This window comes from Calidris pugnax, unplaced genomic scaffold (genome assembly GCF_001431845.1).
Source record: "Calidris pugnax isolate Ruff unplaced genomic scaffold, ASM143184v1 scaffold15, whole genome shotgun sequence".
Classification (NCBI taxonomy): domain Eukaryota; kingdom Metazoa; phylum Chordata; class Aves; order Charadriiformes; family Scolopacidae; genus Calidris; species Calidris pugnax.
In genome coordinates this window covers 1,487,579-1,506,735 of record NW_015090774.1, presented here as the reverse complement: position 1 = coordinate 1,506,735, position 19,157 = coordinate 1,487,579, and the positions used below count along the sequence as shown (strand labels likewise).

At 36.1% G+C, this 19,157-nt stretch overlaps 1 protein-coding gene across 2 annotated transcripts in view; it reads right to left on the bottom strand.

Annotated features, from left to right (window-relative positions):
• The window catches only part of SPOCK3 (sparc/osteonectin, cwcv and kazal-like domains proteoglycan (testican) 3), a 188,992-nt gene extending 169,897 nt beyond the window's left edge, over positions 1–19,095 (bottom strand). For both annotated transcript variants that reach the window (XM_014945192.1, XM_014945199.1), the window contains exon 1: positions 18,916–19,095. In XM_014945192.1, coding sequence (XP_014800678.1) covers positions 18,916–19,095 — 180 coding nt within the window. The remainder of the gene's footprint in view (positions 1–18,915) is intronic.
• Positions 19,096–19,157: the final 62 nt, after the last annotated feature.

Genomic DNA, 19,157 nt, shown 5'->3' with positions numbered 1-19,157 from the left:
CATTATAAATCACATCCCTTCCCACACACACATGATCTTTTATTTCAGTACTTTGGGGTCGAGCTCCAAATCTGTCATTACAGGAAAAATGAAGATGCAATAGTCGAAAGTAAATTACACCGCTAAAAGGTATTTGAACACATATGTTTATATGCCAGAGGCTGGTTTATCATTCAGAACCTTGAAGAAACACATCAATAGGAAGAGGCTTCTCTTACTTTGCTGCTAAACAGGCAAATTACTTAAATATTATGTGTATACATAGCAAAAGACATAAAGATCTCAAACAATGCTTTCACTCAGTTTGTTTGAAATTTTCTCCTCCAATCACTGTCAGAGACAGACAAGGAAAAACCCATCTCTCCCTACTATTCTAAAATCTTCAGTGTATATACTCTTATTTTCCTCTCAATTCAATCATTCCCTTTCTACTTACTCCTTTAGTTAAGAGCCCGGGTTAATCATGGCTGAAAAAATACCTAAATAATTTTCCCCACAGATTAAGGGCTTTCTCCTTCTCTCATACCTAGTGCAATTGCTACAACAAAACGAATCAAAGAAAACAGGTACTCTAAAAATAAAAAAAAATCATGTCTACATCTTGGCAGTCCCGAATTGAATCTCAGCTGAAATACCAGAAATGCTACAGCTGTATAGTTGATTTATGGATAGTATATGTATACAGAACCACTGATCTCCATGGGGTCTTTCTCTGGTACTCATAAGCATTTGCATAGCTCCGAAGTATTACTGAAAGAGAAAGCAAAATTTCTGAAATGTGCCAAATATGTGTTTTAAAAAAAATAGTATTTGTCTTCTTCATTTGAATTGAAATTTACTTGCAAAGTCAGGAATTAGGCATACCAACAACTGAATTATTTTTTTTTTCCAAGTTTCAGGCTTAACAATTCATATAGTAAATATATTTGGAACCTTTTTGATAAAAGCAGTTACTTTGAGTTGCCTCCAAATCACCACATCCCAGCAACCTACTTTTACAACATTGCCACTGAACTTTTTTTCAGAAAGCAACAGTAACACATACCCTTCAGTGGTTGTTCAGAAATAAGCTGAATGAACTAACTACTGTGTAGAAGCAAGTCAACTTACTGTTCTGCTAACTTTTCAACTGAAGTTAGTAAAAATGAGTTTTATATTAAGCTACTCCATACAAAGGCACTTAAGTACTCCTTTATATGACCGTATATTTTGTTCAAAGTACCACTTAGATATATATATAAAACATCACTGCAAACCAAATTCAAATGCCAAAAATCAATAAAAGTGTTAGTATATATTGCTTTTTGTAGGCTTTGCTCAACAGGATAAATTCTCTGCATTACTAGGGCTACACTATTTCTATATTATTATTATTACTTCCATATCCTCACTCATTACACAGCTCTCTTGAGAACATTTTGCCATGTAGATGCACCTTAAGTCTCTCCACAGGGAGATATCAGAAGGAATAGCTGTTTGCAGTTTGCTCTCCAATGCTACTTATTCTACAATAATGTTCATATACATGTATTGGTTGTTAATAGCAATTTTGTAATCAGAACTCAATTCAGCAGATTGTTGGCAAGCTGCAAAATATTACCTGAATCAGTAGCTTATATCACTCTTCAAGATAAAATTCAAATATATATTTCCATCACTGATAGAAAAAGTACTCTGTTGAAATTAATACCCACAGGAGTGACTGACACTCCGGTGACAAATACTTTTCTGAACAAATGACAAAGAACTGCACCAAGATCCTCCATTTCAATTTGGGGAGAAAACTAAATCCAAGCTTCTCTCTGTCCTCATTAAAACTGAGATGGCAAGGATGACACACTGCCCATTTATCACAAGCTGATTAAAGTCTTCCTAACCTTCCCAACTTAAGTGAAAAACTTCGAAACAAGAACAAAGGTTTAATTGTACACATGACAAATTTAACACAGACTTTTATGCTGAAAAAAGTCCACCATGTGCATATATACGCACTGAAAAAAAATCCTGCTCCTGCTGCAAACATATTTGCCCTGTTGCTTTGCTTCTAAGTAAATTTAACACACATAATGATTTTAAAAATCCAGTTATGAAGAAATTACTATACATTGAAGAAATTACTATACCATTTTTGACATGAGTGAGAATATCCTTCTAGTGCTTATATTGTATAACTAACAACATTTTATTTTGCTGTTTCCCCTAGAGAACCTCTCAGCTTCCTTTGTTCCATTAGTTATCTAATAAAACAACAGGAAAGTAATCACAAGACATGACAATATAAAAAACGTGGTAGTAGAGCAATAGAAACAGATGGGAAAGTATGTGAAAATGCAAAGCACATGAAATTACTCCTTAAAAACAGAAAGCATACTTTCCCCTTTAATTGGACTATGTTTGCTAAAGATAAAAAAAAAAAAAAATCATTCACCACACAACCAAATCCATTAATGCTAACTTAATAACGAGAAAATTTAATTATACGCCACAGGATGTTACTTTTTTCTTTTCTATATTATGTTTTTGTTGTTTGTCTTTTTTTTTTTTAATACAAGTTTAAGAACTACAAATAGCTCTAGATATTGTCAGTGACCAAAATCCATCAAGAAATATGCCTACTATGGAACCATACTGTAGTATGCTGAAAAAAGTCCACCATGTGCATATATACGCACTGAAAAAAAATCCTGCTCCTGCTGCAAACATATTTGCCCTGTTGCTTTGCTTCTAAGTAAATTTAACACACATAATGACTTTAAAAATCCAGTTATGAAGAAATTACAGGCAGAAACAACCAAGAAACACATAGACTACAAATAAATGCAAGAACTGGGAGCGCATAATACCATTGGATTGTAAATAGCAATATATCACACACTTATTCAAGAGTTGTCATCATGTATTTTAAAATACTTTTTCAATAGTCTGATAGTATACATCATTTTCATTCCTAGGTCAGAGTTTTGCCTTGAATTCACCACAATCCATGAGAACCTTTCACGTATAAACAGTACATCTGGTCTTTTTATTCCAGATGGTGCTCTGGAATACTTATTGCTACAAGTCTTTAGGCATGCAACTTTCCATATCAAGTTTCTCAAATAGTTACTTTGTTTTCTACAAAAAAGTCTAAACAAAGACAAATTGACTGTTTACAAAACACTTGAGTGCAAATCATCAAATCTGACTAAAATAATTAATTTCACACAAAAAAGCCCAAATTCCTTTTTTCTTTTTCAATTTTTTTAGTAATAAAAAAGCAATACAGAAATCCCACTGGATAAGGTTATTTTCCGTCTAAAAACAACTGTTTTCTACAAATGTTCACATCAAGGTTACTTTCATCTTCTACTGAATTCATCAATAGCCCTATAGAACCTGAAACAATTTTTTATCAACACAAAACTGTCCCAGGGAAGTCAAAAAATATACAAATCTAGTTCAGAACAATGTCTTCAGAGCATCAGCTCTAGATGTAATGACAGCAGAAAAACTATGGGATTTGGTTGCTAAAGGAAACGTGGCCCATACTTCATGATATTCATATTACACTAAATATAGTAAGTGCTCCTGTAGGATATAAAAAATTGAGGTCATGCCCTTGACTTCCGCTGTACTTCATTAGTTACTGCTTATTCTTCAGTAAGTTATTGTGAAAGATCTACAACAAAAACACTTTTACAGAAGTAATAGGTTCACAAATAGGGAAAGTTTATAAAATCCACATCCTGCAAATCCAGAATGCAAAATAAACAAATTGACGATTTGTATATTACATATACAGAAATGTTTAAATTTAAAAGAGGTAAGTAATGGGCAGGGGTGGGTGGGATGTGTCCAGACAAAGAAAATATCATAGAATTTTCAGGCACAGAAAAACACACTAAAAAGATGGGGTACATAGCTGAAGTTGCAGAAACCGAGTGACAAATTTAAACACCATCTTCCTTTCAGCTTTACTGTTAAACATATGAATCTCAAAGCTGTCCAAATTAAGATAAACTTTGTGAACTACTGCAAATTTCATTAGTCCACAAAAGCACCAATATTAACATTTTCTAAAAAAAAAAGAACCAAAAAATCTCAATCTACATTTCACAAGTATTTGGACAGTTTATGGTAGTTAGGGTTTTGTGTCTAAAATGTGAACTAGACCATCAAAGAAACTGGCGCTACAAATAATCTTTCCAAAGTAGTGGAGTTTTATTGTCTGAAGGGTAAAAGTACCCTTCTTGTATCAAGATTGTTTTACATAGCAAAAAGATACACACACACTAAGGAGTTCAGCAAAAACCAAAATCACTGCAGAATCAGGATACAAACTTAATTCTGAATATTGGTGTTTGTTCCATTAAGTTTAATACCTAATTTCCCACGCAGCTAACATTTATGGAAAAAGATTGTTGTTTTTCAATCAAGAAACATCTGTTAAAAGTCAAAAGAAGAAATGCAAACATTTATTTCAAATATGAGTAAAAAGAAGCTAATCTCAGAAAAGCAGATTCAAAAATCATGCCAATCATATAATAGTAGCATTTTTCAACAGGTAAAGTAATACATTCATCTTTTGTCCCACCAAAACACAACAGCACAGCTCATTGGACTACCTCAGAATTAATGCCTGCAACTTTTGCTTTCTTTCCACTCTAAAATTAACGAAGACTGATATTTGTATTTCGCTATTTAAGAAATTTATCAAACAAAATATGAATAATCCAACCAAATTCCTCAATTTTTGAATATTTAAAGGAACTGAAGGCATAGAATATTTCAATCTCCACATTATTTCTTTCTGAACATAATTTATTAAATCATTACATGTTCCAGAGAGGTCTAAGAGGTCAAAGCAAAAGGTATACTTTTAATCTAAACTTAAAGAAAAAAAATTCGTCACCACAGAAAAATGAAGTTTCAAAACTTTACATACCTTACTTTAAATGTTAATGGCATCAAACCCCATTTTTCGGTAGATAGTAAAATAAATAACAAAAAAACCCTTGGCTGTAAAGAGAAAAAAATCAAACTCAGGAAAAAAACAATAAAAACTTAGAACTACCAGCAGGAAAATTAAAATTTTCATCTCTTACCAGAGATGAAAATTTTAATTTTCCTGCTGGTAGTTCTAAGTCTATACAGGAGTTATAAGTCTATACAGGATTACCTTCACTCCTGCTTCCAATTTCAGGTTTTACAATGGAGGTCCTATAGGAAGTGTTTAGCAAAGGAACAAAGCCCCTAAATGCTATAGCATGTCTTTCTCAAATAAGATATACAACTACTCACAGAAATTCTCATACAATTTTTCCACTTGAAGAAGTATCCATAACTTTTTTTTTCACTGTCATCTATTTTAATCCAAGTTCATTTTATAAAAAACTTTATGGGAAAAAATATTTAATAAGAAACAAATGTCAAGCCCATGGATAATGCTATTATTGATACCAAAAGCAAACAAACTCAACAGCTATACCTAAAAAAACCTCAAAAACTATTGGAATGAACAGCAGAAAAAGCAACTGCCCAGACCAGAATCATCTTAATACAAACTAAGTCTCACTTAATTGAAACATAGAAAGTAATTTCAAAGGAAGCCTACTCATAAGGCTTACGTTAACCATAGGCCTAAACTCTTTGCTAGATGGAGCACAGAGCATACAGGACATGAGAAATTCAGATTCACTGTGTGGAAATATCTACAATCCCAGCAGCAAGTAACTAAGCAAGACTACACTGTCAGGTTGGGTTATCTTAGAAACTCAGTGTCAGAACTCCTCTCAGACTGATGTCAATCATATTGATCAATGGCACTGGACTAAAAATTAATCTTTATGTTTAAATGTTGTATTAACAGCTCAGCCTACTAGACCATCTCTCATCCTCATAGTTAAGGTTGCAATAGACTTGTGTATTCAAACATTAATTAATGACCATTGTGAAATCCAAGATACGTCATCCAGTCTTATTTTCATCACATTACAAAGAGATTTTAAGGAAATAAGCAAATTATTTTTCTAGTGTAGTAAAAGACGGTCTCCTAGCAATAAACTAGGAAAGTGACATAGTTAAAAGAATCAGATAAATTCCACTTCTCCAAATAAGCACATACAGTAGGTTGTCTAGCTAGGTTTACAAGGCATCAATGAGATAAGAACTCTACGTACCCAGATGCCTTTAGATAAATATATTCTCACAACTCATGCTGTTCAATTCTTACAAGAAGAAATCATGAACAAACATTCTGTTCTTTTCATGTGATCATAAAACTGTGATTTATTTTTTTTCTTTAAGAACCCTCTAAATTACTCTTAAGCTTTCTCCCCAGAGTGCTGATTTAATTGCTTTAAGGAACAAAATAGAAAGAAAACAACATAAATTGAATATGGAGATTAAACAGGAGAGAAAGAGTAAATCAAAGGACAACATGGAATAATTCTTTCATATTTGTGTTACCTATTTTTAACTTTAAAGTAAAGGTTATTGGGGTGGTGTAATACTATTTTGTATTTAACAAATAAAACGCTTAGAGTTCTGTTGTTCCATAAGACTTCACGTATTTTCTCAAATTTTTCTTAGAAAGCTACTACATAGCGTTTGAACATGATTTTAGGTTTCTCCTCATCCTAGAAATCTACTTGACAGCACAGACGCCAGCCAGTCATTACAACTACCTGTTCCTAACAGCTCAAGCCAAAAACCACTCAGAGCAGTAATGCACAGCAAAATTACAGTATCAGGTCCTTAACTCATTTTATGCTATTGGAGTGAAGCCCTTAACTTCCTCTTAATCGCATATAACTGGATCATTTGTTAAACCCTTTTCCCAGTGAACAACCTACACTATCTTCAGGACATTTTCCCTGCCAAATTGTCCTGGTTTGTAATAGACATTAAGCACATAGTAACTCCTAAAAAAAACCCACCACCAAACATGAAAAATACAATAGTAACTATATTTTGAAAAGCAGAAAGTGTTATCTAAGAGTCACAGGCAAATTCCACAGAATACATACACAAATAAACCAGATTTTTGTTATAGGTATTTAACCTAAGCAAGTACACCATTCACTCAAATCCTTCTTCAAGAAACAAACTTGCACAAGGCAAGAAGGAAGACTTACATATTCATACAGTCTACTGTCAGAAGGGACAGGATCCAACTCTGAACTCTCACTTGAAGGTTAAATCTCGAGCAGAACACTAAAAAAATCTTCCAAATTCTCGGTGTAAGTGATGATAAAATCTGGAATTCTGATCTGAATTGATACTCAAGTTTTGCACATTAGATAAGAAGTTCCATTTCTGATACAATGCAACTATATTGAGCAACTTTCTACTAATATACCTTCAAAGAAGGCAGGGAGTTACATGTTTACTAACTCTATCCCCTAAAGTGTTCAATGGTTGGTGCTGTTGACCTTCAGTTTCATAGTTTATAGTCTCATGCCTTTAACTGATTAAAACAGAAGAGATCTTGAACATCTAAATCCAGGCTGAGAGAGGGGTTCTTTCTTCGTGCTTGTTTTTCCATTTCCTTCATACCAGACAGATAAAAATAATTTCAACTACTATAAAGCCGCCATAAAAATCACTACTTTTCATCTGGAGCCTCTGAGCTAGGACACTGCCACTGAAAAGTTTAATGGAATGACCAAGGACTTGAACCTGGTGTAATGGCTGGACAGACAGAGACATTTATCAGCATGACCATTATCAAAGAAATCTCCATACAAAGAATGTACATGCTGCAAATCCCTATAGTTGACATAATGACAACACAGCTTTGATTTCCATTTCATCATCCTCTCATTTCTAATTTCCTGGTGAGCTTCATAAGAGGAAAGTGGTGTAAAATGTTTTGGGTTCAGAGAAAATATTTAAACATATACAACACACAATCTCTGTGTTGTCTAGTCAGAGGAGGGAATTAACAAATAGTTTAATAGATTTCTGAATAAAAATATGGGAAAATACAAATGTTAGAAACATCAGGTGACCCAGCAACCTTCTAAGAAAATAAAACTGAGAGGGGTATAACAGAATTTCAGAGTTCTTGAGACAAGTAAGCAAGATAATAAAAACAGAGAATAAACTACAGACTCCAAAAAACTTAGCTTGAATTATACTATGGTATATCTTACTTAAACCAGATTTGGATTTGCTCTAGATCCTTTGTTTTTTTGGTACATTGCAGTTTGCTCATGTGAGATTTCTGACAGAAAAAGAAACACCGCATACTTGTCAAATCAGGGAAAAGCACCACCTACAAATTCGCACCTTGCTTTGGACATCTAAGAATTATTAGTATTAGATGATCCATCTAGTCCAGCAACACATCCCCGGCCCTAAAATAAGATAAAATCCTGTTTCAGAGAAAAGAAACAAATACTAGGTGAATCCATCCCAGTGCTTAGCTTTGCCATAAACTCTTATAATTTCCCAGAGAATTAAGCCATGTAGCAGATGCTTTACTACCTCTCATAAAATAGGTTATTCAGCTTTAGTTTTTAATAGCATTATTATCTATATAAATGGCCTTTCTGATACAGGATGAAAATCTTGCCTTAGTAATATTGTCTTGCTATGCACTGCACAGCTTTTTTATGCTTGTCTGATTTTCTTTTTTTCTACTTAATAATTGCCACCTCCCCGTTTAACTGAATCAATCTCTGCACTGTTTTGCACAGTGCAACATGGGATGTAGCTAGAGGGGAAAGCAGTGTGCATCACACAATATGCAATTCATTGTAGAAGCCTGGCATATAAGGCAGCACAGGCGCACCTACCTACAACTCCATGAAGGAATACAGCAAATGAATCAGACAGAGACTATAAATACACAAACAGAAACTGTCTCGGATGAATTAGCCAAAATGAAGTATTTTGATTCAGGTCAGTGAAACTGAAAGATTGTTTTCTACCCTCACCTCACAAATGAGGTGGGGGAGCAGAATAAAAAAACCAAATAACTTACTGGGGAAAATAATTCATTTAAAAAGAGAAATAAAATCCCCTATCAAATACAGTACGTTAAGGAAATAAAGAAACAATGCTTTCATTGTGCTCCAAAAAGTAGCAACAAATTAAGTACTCCTTTATACATAATAAAGCAAAAAAGAAAAAAAAAAGAACAGAAAAAAAAACGCATCATACTACAATCTTGCCACACATTCTACTTTAGACCACTAGACAGGATTTTCTAATGAAGAGAAGTTACCACTACAGGGATGACTTAGTATGTTCTCCAGTTCAAGTTTGCTTTCTCAGCAATTTTTCAAAGATGTAAATATATTCAGAAGTCTGCTTTGTAGACTTAATGTTCAAATAATGAGTTTAAATAAGTAGACTGTCGTAATTAAAGACTTACTCTCCCTCTCACAAACATCAGTGAACATAGTCTCAGTGACCTCAATTAGGCAAGGAAAGATTCCACACAACCTGGATTGAGATTCAGCCTAATACAATATTATCCCTGTGAAATCCACAACAAAGGTTTGATAAAGATAGAAAAAATACATAACCACTTCAGCAGAAGTGGTTCACTTCCTGTAAAACCATTTAAAAAGACACCATTTCAAAGAATCCCTATTGCAATTCAGGCATTACAGGGGTAGTTGACTACACAACACTGAGGTTTTTCAAATTTTATGATAGTAATTAATTCAGCATTATGAAGATTTTTCTTTTTTTCCTTCATTTTCCTTCAATCAAGCACTTCTGTTGATAAATACCGAGCATAAAACAGTAAATCACAATGTCTTTTGTTTTATCCCTATGCTTGATTCTTCTTGGCATGTTTTTTGGTCTAATGAGCAAGCTGTTTGGCTAAAACTACCCCAAGTTAAGCAACTGAAAAATTCAGTTGTCAAATCTGAAATTACATCTACTTGTAATCAACTTTTCAATGTGGTGAACATCAAATACTCCATAACATTAGAACTTTTAAAACCTGCCAGGGAAAAATGTTACTCATGTCTTCAACTTACAGAAGTTATGCTACAATCCGAATGTAGAAAACTTGTAGGAAAAAAAAGTAAGTTTCATATGCCCTCAGAAATTATCATTTTTTATGCTGGAAAGGACTAAAAGGAAATTGTAAACATTCAGAGTGTACAAGAAGCAAGCAAAGAGAAAGTTATGGTAGTTTTTCTCCAACCCAGACACAGAGGTCCCTGAAGATAAGGCTGTCTACAATCCAGTTTATAAATATACATCCAGTCCTAGTGAAGAGTATTGAAGTGGTTTGAGTGTCATGTGTCTGTATTAGTTTAATCTGCAGTACAAAACTACATAGTGAAGTCTACTTCTGTATGTCCCTCCTATTTCTTTATGAGACTACACCTGAAGTTCTTAGAGCAAAATCCCATGATTCATCACCATGTTACACTTAACTATTAAGGTGTTACTTGCAGTAACTCCAATGAAGTTTTTTGAGATATTTTCTTTTGAGGAGCCCATGACTACCACATCACAGGTGGAACCAATTGCCTGCTTTCCTAACATAACCAAGTCTTTTTCTTACTAGTGTAAAGAAATTCTGTCCATTCATGCCCCAAGTATCAGAGTTCACCAAAACAGTACCTTGTTAACTGGCTACCAAGAATTCCTCAGTAAAGTTTGATACATTCAACTTTAAAATAAGCAAATGAATGAAAAATTAAACAGCTTAATAGTTTAGGTGGTAAATGCTAGATTTATTAAGATTTGGATTTAGACCAAGCACCAGTCCCAGTCATTATCATATTTGGGCCAAAGAAGGAAATGCTCCCAGATCAGATTAGCATGAACTTAAATGGTATTCTCCCTTATTCTGCTGCAAATCAGCATAAATTTGATGCTAGATCACCTGGGAATATTGCAGCTAATTAACTCCCTCATACTGCAGGCCTTAGAGATCAAATCTTTATTTTAATCTGTGCCAGTAGCACACGGTTCAGTCTTGTGAAATGCTTTTTCCTAACTAGATTTTTTGGGTTTAACACAATCTGTCAGGATAAACATTAATGAGCCACTATACACAGGGAAGCATATTATTAAATCCAATGGGCTATTCTGGCCCTAAACTTTATGAATACAGAGTTCTCAGAGTTTCATGTGGGCTTCCTATATCTGACTAAACTGGTTAATTTATTCTTCTGCAAAAGGCTGGAAGGGCACTTGATACAATGGGTTCCTGACATTGCTGCTTTACATACCAGCCACTTGATTCTGCTTACAAGAATCATTGTGTGGGTCTTCTGCTAAAGTGATGTCTCAGACACCAATACAACCACCACCAAATCTTTAAAGATACACACATCATTAAATATACATCCCAGAGTCTTCATATTAATAACTTCCCTCCATTTTAATAAATAGCTGTTAAAACACAGGTTACCTTCCGTACTTGGAAGCACATATTGAGGTGTAAATTCTGTACTTCTCATTGTTATACTACACAGATTTAACAACTAGAATAAATTTCATCATCGATGCAAGCTCAAAAATGTCAAAGGAGTTTGTTTTCAGCTTTATGCAGGCCCCAGTGTAAGTACACTACATAAAATTATTTGATGACTTGCAGACTTTTTTAGAGAGATGCTGAACAAGCTGCAAACTGACAGTCTCCTTTGAGCCAATGATTATACATCACTTGAGAAAATAAAAGAGTAGTTCATAAGACCCTTATGTAGAAAAGTGTCAAGCACTGGACAGTCTTCAATAAAAACGCATTATGAGAATACTGTCTGGAAGTGGCAGAATACCAAAAAGTTTGAGTTATTTACATGTTTTAAACCCATTCTCTTATTGTGTTGTCTTAAATCAGTCACTTGTGAAGATAATAACAGAAGTGAAATCACAGCCTCATTCTAATGTGAAAGTTTGTCATGGGTTAGAAATTCATACCAGCTCTCCTGTCCTGTCTGAGGTTGCTGCCTTTCACTGGACCACTCTTCTTAGTTAAATCATTACTTCCTATAGTAATTTTCACTACTGTAATCTAATCAGTGTGAAATGAGGTGAGATGGGAAACCAAAAGTGAAAAATCGTTAAAAAAATAATCTAACAACTAACTAAAGATCATTCACATTCAGTAAGAATGCCCAGTGAAGATTGGAACACTGATATTACTAGCCACAATCCCTCTCTCAGAAATCAAATTTCAATAAATATGAAAACTACAAGAACTTTTACTACAATATAGTATATTAGCCTTTACTGCCATCCCCTCCATAATATTTGTTTCTAAGGCAAACAAGGCAGATTTTTAGCACTGGGCATAGTCAAGGTGAGACTTAACACCAAATGCAGAAAAAAGGAGCTGTTCATCTGTGGTTAATGTTACATTCAAATACGTCAGATTATGACAAATACACAATAGGAGAAACACCACTGCAAAACCAATGTCACACTTTTTACGAAGATCTTCATAAGAAAGATATCCACAAAGCAAAACAGAAGCTATTTTACTAACAAGTAGTTTTCATGTACCAATAGGAAAAAGAGAGAAAACCCTTGATTAGAATAAAAGTTTCCTTATACTTGAAAACTTAGGAGTTGCTCTACAGCTAGGTACCAAAAATATAACCATCTGTTGGAAGATTTCCTTATTTTATTCAGCGTATCTTGGGTGGGTGGATGAGGGACAGGACAACATGCAACTATTTCAAGTTAAGTGCCTTTTTAAAGGAAAGGGTCATGCTTGAAAATTGGCCAAGACTTGTAAACATTTAAGGCAAGCTATTATTTCTCCTTTCTGCAGCCAGTTACTTCACATGCTTCAATGATTATGAAGTAATAGAGATGGAGGAGACAAAAAAAATAATTGATGTTGTTAGTCTAAAAACGTAAAATATTCTAATTCCACTCATGTTCCATTGTCTCCTACATTGGGCTTCCCCTTATAACATACCTCTTGCTCCAGACATCTTTCCTTTCTGAGTGCAAAACCAAGACAGCCTATGCAGTTTCTGTTACCATCTATTAGTGTATTACAAAGCTATTTATACTACACTATAATAAGCACAGATGGCTCGAGTCAATCCCAATAAGATTTAATGGCAAGACAAGAGAAGACTGGATATCCATATCCACTAAACAACCTAGAGCAAATAAAATAAAGATTATTCTTCGGAGAAAGGAGATAAAGATCAGATGAAACAATGTTATCAGCTTTACTTTAGATTATGAGGGCAATCTAAGGAAAAGCACATTAGTTTACTTAACTCCTAAACTTTAGCTATATAAAGAGCTTCCAAGCTAATACCTTCCAAGAGACAGTTAAGAGTTCAATGTTAACAATAGTTTGAGATTATAATAGACTCTGCCTTTGCAGACAACAAAAAAAAAAAAAGAATACTTGTCACTAGAAACAAGCAGCAAAAGCAGATCAGAGGAAAAGCAATCAGGTGAAAGAAAAAAGGAATTCACACTTGAGAACAAACTGAAAGAACATAAAACAATCAGAAACCTTTTTCTACAATAAAGAAATGAAAAGTTAAGATTTCCATTACTCCTTCCCTTATAATTTGCCACATTCAGCTTAGAAGTGCTGAAGCATTAAATAGCTTCCTACATTCCCTTAATTAATTAAAATTAATACAAGTTCCTATCCTTTTCCTATATTTCACAGTTTAAAAACACTGGTCAAGTCTTACATTATTAGTTTCGTTTCAAAGGTAGCAATTATAGATATAGGTACAAAATAGTCATTCTGTCAGATCTCCTAGGTTTCAAAATCTTTTCTCCTGCATCATATTATTAAAACTAAGATCATACAAAATAAAAAAAAAAAAAAAAGAGAAAGACTGATAGCACTTTAAAATAGCCAACAACAAGTTTCAAGTAACAAACCGGCCTGCGGAAAACCGATTCAATGCCCTAATTGAAAGAGTAACTACAACTTACTAGCAAGTTCTTGTTTCAATTTAGGCCTAGGACAACATAATGAAGAAGTTCATCTTTCCTGTTCTGCAACACCATTTTATCCTGATGTCATAACTTTTGATAGAAAATTATGATTATGTACTTAGTAAAAGAGCGGCCCTACCCACTAATACGGATAGAGGTATGTTTTATTTACCCTGAACCATAAAAAGTACAAGACAAATAAGCCTAGTGGACCTATTTTCACAACTAATTCCTTAACATTAGTGAGGAAAGCCTGATGAGTGCTGCCCTACCCAATCCTAAATACTGACTTCCTTTAAAGTACATTCACGATCCCCCATAAACTAAGGCAGATTCTAGCCCAATGCAAAAAACTTGAACAGAAGTTTCGAGATCCTCCTCAAATAAACTTATCAGTACTCCACTCTGGAAACATGAAAACCTTCCAAATATCTATATGGTGATCACACAATAAAGTGCAAAAAAAAAGTGTGATTAATCCTTTTTAAAACAGCCTTTGACTTTCTCAGTTGTAGAGAGATGCAGCTGTGTGGATGTACAGTCGGGCAGAGATGTTCTGCTCGCAACAGTAGAGTCACCAGGTGGGGAGGTCATTTGGGGGGTGGGAGGGTGCTTGTTTTTGAGAAGCCTTAAACCTCTAAACAGACAAAGAATAATAAACGCACAATTATTGAATTGGTATGGAGACCTAGTACTTAATTCATATATTTTCCAAACACAGAGGTTTAGATTTCACTAATGTTGAAAAACCATTTCATTTAACTAGCTTCAAAAGATTCATTTGGGAGGCCAACGTGAGCTGCCCAAACTTACCAAATGTTTTAGAAGGAAATATATTTGATGGCCAACATGAGAACAACTCATAGTGAAGCTGATCAAGTAAAAGGCAATGTTACCAGTGCAAACTTCCCCTTCAAAGCTGATAGAACAAAAATCAAGTATCAGACCTTAAAAGCTATCTTCTTTATCTTTGATAACTGTATGATTAAGGTAGGATGACAGTAACACTGTGGTACAATGCAACTGATCATGATTATCAACTGATCATATTTCATAACAACACTATGCCATAGTTGAGTTGTATTTATATACTGTGAGTATCTTTCACTACAAAGTTCCTGATGCACCCTTAATTTGAAAATACAGGAACTGCTTAAAATATGATCTCTTTGGGAAGTAAAAGTAAAAATCATTACCCAGCAAGTTAGATCATAAAGAACTGTCTCTAAGCAGTAAGTAAAATTTACCATACAAATTACATTTATTATACAGTCCTTTTAATGAACACAAATGGACGGGACACTGTTTGCAAATATGAATGACTAAAATGAGTTATTCTAAAGAATGTTTTACAGAAATAAAAATTAAAGTTTCTGAAAGACTTTCAGATAGCAATACAACAGAATTACCGTGTGAAATTTTGTCTGACTGGCTGTGAAGACCACATGAAAAGACAAATAACAAAGCCATTACATTTTGTACTAGGATTAAAAACAATATTGTTGTTTGGAATTAAGTCATAAAGAGAATAAAGAATTATTCCTATACATTGCATTTCTCCACAAATTAATAGCATTATAAGAAATGAAGGTTTGATACATAAGATTTAGCATGTTCTAAGCAGAAGAGTATAAATGTAATGCCATTATCCAATTACAGTTTTTAAAAGGAACAATCTTTATTTTTCACAAACTGGTTTATATATACTTTTTTATCAAATGTCTCATGCAGCCATCATAGACAAGACCATTAGCACAAAGCACCATAAATATAACAAAATATCAATGAAGAAGATTGCCCTAACTTAGTATCTACTAAAGAACCTCAATTCCCAAGCAGGAATGAGCATAAAGGATATGTACGTATGCATGGGCTAGGACATCCCAGCACCATGACACCATTGGTTGCTGAAGCAGCCTAAACAGGCAGCTTGAAAAACCTTAATAAACACATCAGTCCTGAGACTTATTTTAGTGACAGACATAAGAGCTGCAACTACTCAGCAAACTGCAGCAGCACTAAGACTGGGTTAAAAACTCTTCCTCCCCAGCTATTACAGGCAAAAAGTAAAAATATCTTTGTATATAACCCAAAATGTTTAATTCACCCATACAAGCTGGTATTTGACACATGAAGAATACACTCCCCCACCCCAATCTTTAAGATGGAAAGTCTCCTATTTAAGAAAGAGCCCATTCTCAATTTTTGCACCAGAGAAAGCTGTGAGAAGATAGCCTCTAACACACACCTCGCTTCCCACTGTTCTACACTAAGGCACAGTTCTTGCCTAGACCTATTTCATTATTTTCAACAGATTTGTCAGAATTATCAAGATCTTTCATGAGAATTTAAGTCAGTTACTGTTTTGCCTGTACAAAGTACTGAAAAGATCTTAGCTATTATTATGATGTTAATAATAACCTTTACTGACAAATCGTACATTTTAGAGGATGTTAAAAGAGGGCTAGTATTGGGGGTTTTGTTTTGGTTTTGGAGGTTTTTTTAAGATAAAAGATCACATCCTGGTTTATTGGGTTTTGAAAGGGTTCCCTTTCCGAATTACTATGTTCTTTCTCCCTGTGATCTAAAGCTCTAAGAAACTGAGCCAATGAGCCAGAAGTCAGGGTCATTATCTTCCACATTAATCAGTCCTGTCAGTTAAGTCTTAAGTTAAGCCTTTAAATACTTCTTTTCACACCAGAATTCCATCTCACCCTTACATCTGTAGGGTATTTAAAGCCAGCAAAAAATATGCTACTCTCTGACCAGAGAATTAAGTCACAAACACAGGCCTTTATTTTGATTTTAGCTCTGCAAGACAGTTACCCCTACATACATTCAAAATGCAGTTGTGCTGCTCCTTAACAGGAGGCAATATTTGAATCACTAATTAAATTGCTAATCACAATTTCAAAACCAACAGGTTACAGTCATTCAAGTAACTACCAATTATATAAAACTGAAGGATGTTAATAAAACTTCTCCACCGTGCTATATTTAAGGATGATAGTTGATCAGTGCTTCTTAAAATTAAGATACGTTTTTAATGCATTTTTGTGCAGGTACACTAACTCATATTTTTAAAAATTTTTACATTACGTCTTATGAGTTACTGAAAACCACTAGTTTTAAAGGGGAGCCTTCTGAGTTATTAAGACCATCCATAAATATTCCAGATCAAGTACCAATCAATAGGTTATAAGCATTCTGCACAAGAAATAAAAGCATATTCCTCACTGAAGTATCAGCCTTATAAAACTTAAACAGTGTAAAAATAAATAAGCATATTTGTAAATTGCCTCAGAAGAATCACAATGCAGTATTTCCTCAAAGCAGTCACTCTTAAAACCCTTGGGGACACCTACTTGTCACAGAATAAATTATCTGGCTAATATCCAATATTACAGTGTATGTCAGTGGGCACCCAGGAGACAGGCATTAGAGAGCACTTAGCTTCTTCAGCCTTGCAGGGTAGTCCTTACATAAATGACTTTGCCCAATTATAAAACATAAGTGATGTACTTCTTTTGGAGTTTTCCATCAGCAGCCTTTCATCCTAAAACATTTATATAGCATGCTGGGTTTTTTTTTTTTCCTAAAATCACAGGTCCCAAAGTACAGTACACTGCACAGGCGTTTGCTTTTTTTTTTTTCCCCCACATCAACACAATAGTTAAGACATTCAACATGAACAAAAATATCCAAATACCAATTTGAGTGTTCTCAAACACTAAAATTATGCCGTTTAACAGAAACTATTGGGGAATTAAGTTCTCCCACAACTCTAACAGTAGCTCTTCTTTCCTAGTTACTTAACATAAATAGCCAAGTTTGCATCCCACATAAAAAACATATATATAAAGCTAGAAAATGCATGCATCACAAGTACACTACAGCTCTTGGAAAAACAAAAGAGACTTCTTGGAGACATTTATTTCAGTTCACCATAGCAAGCCACCGTCCCCAGCAAGCTGTAGCACAAGAAACCTGTTGACTCTGAAGTTGCAAACCTAATCACCGCTTTACACCAAATCAAAGAAATCCAGTACGTAATACAGTAGAAACTGACATTAGAAAATCATTTTGCATGCTTGGCATTCAGATTTTTAAAAGTGACATGAAAGAATGCAGGATATTGAAATACCAAGGAAAATGTTTTTTATTGAAAGAAGCGAGAAGGACTTTTGAAAACTGATTGAGTTTTACTTAACTTGCAACAAACAGAGCACGAACCAAGTGCTAAAGAGCGGCACCCTGGAGGAGGAGAGCCACCTTACAGTAAGTAGCAGGTTTGGTAACTGACGAGATAGGGCTCAGATTGGGTCTGGCGTTCACGTACTCCCCGCAAGGCGCTCCGGACCCATCATTTCTACAACTTACCGCCCTATTTAGGGACTTCCCTGCCACCATCCGCGCTCCAACACCCCCCACAATGTCCCCCGGCCCCGCGGGCAGCCCCTTCTCCCCCAGCCCGCCCGCCCGGCGCTTCTGACAGCGGCAAGGTGAGACGGGCAGTGCCCGCCGCACGCTGCCAGGCGGCGAGGGGGGCTCTGCCCCAGACGGGGGGGGAGATCGCAGGCCCCACCGCCACCCCCACCCCGGGCCGGCCTCACCCCCGCTTCGGCGGGACGCGGGGCCCAAGGGCCGCAGCCCTTCCCGCACCCCCCGCTCCCGCTGCGGGGCAGGAAACGGGGAGGAGGAGGAAGGACAAACGCAACTCCCCCAGCGACCGCCGCCACCTTTTAACGGCTGGCGACCCGCAGGGCGGGAACCTGCTCCCGCCGCCCGGCGCGGCCCGGGGGACACCGGGTGGTCCTCGCCGCTCAGCGGCGGCAGCGCACCGGCAACTGCCCGGCGGGACTTCTCTCCTTCTGCCGGCAATTAAAATAAAAACTGGGGGAGGAGGGGTAAGTTGGGGCTGCACCCCAGCTCCGGCTGCCCAAGGGATGCTCTCGGCCAACGGGGCCAGCCGCCGGGAAGCGGCAGGCCGGGTGCGGCTGACGGCGGGCAGGGTGGAAGGGTCGAACTTACGTCTCGGAATTTGTTCCACTGCCCGACCTCCTTGTCGTACTGGGAGATGGTGGTGAGCCATTGTTTATCGTCCAGAAAATTGCCGCTGTCCGGTCTGCCCCCGGCCGCCGCCGCCGCCGCCAGCGCCGGGCTGCACCAGGCTGCCGCACACAGGCACACCAAGGCTGCTACCTTGAGCATCTGGGCGAGAGGAGACACGAGGAGGGGGGTTACCCACACCGGAGCCTAACCCCGGCCGGGGG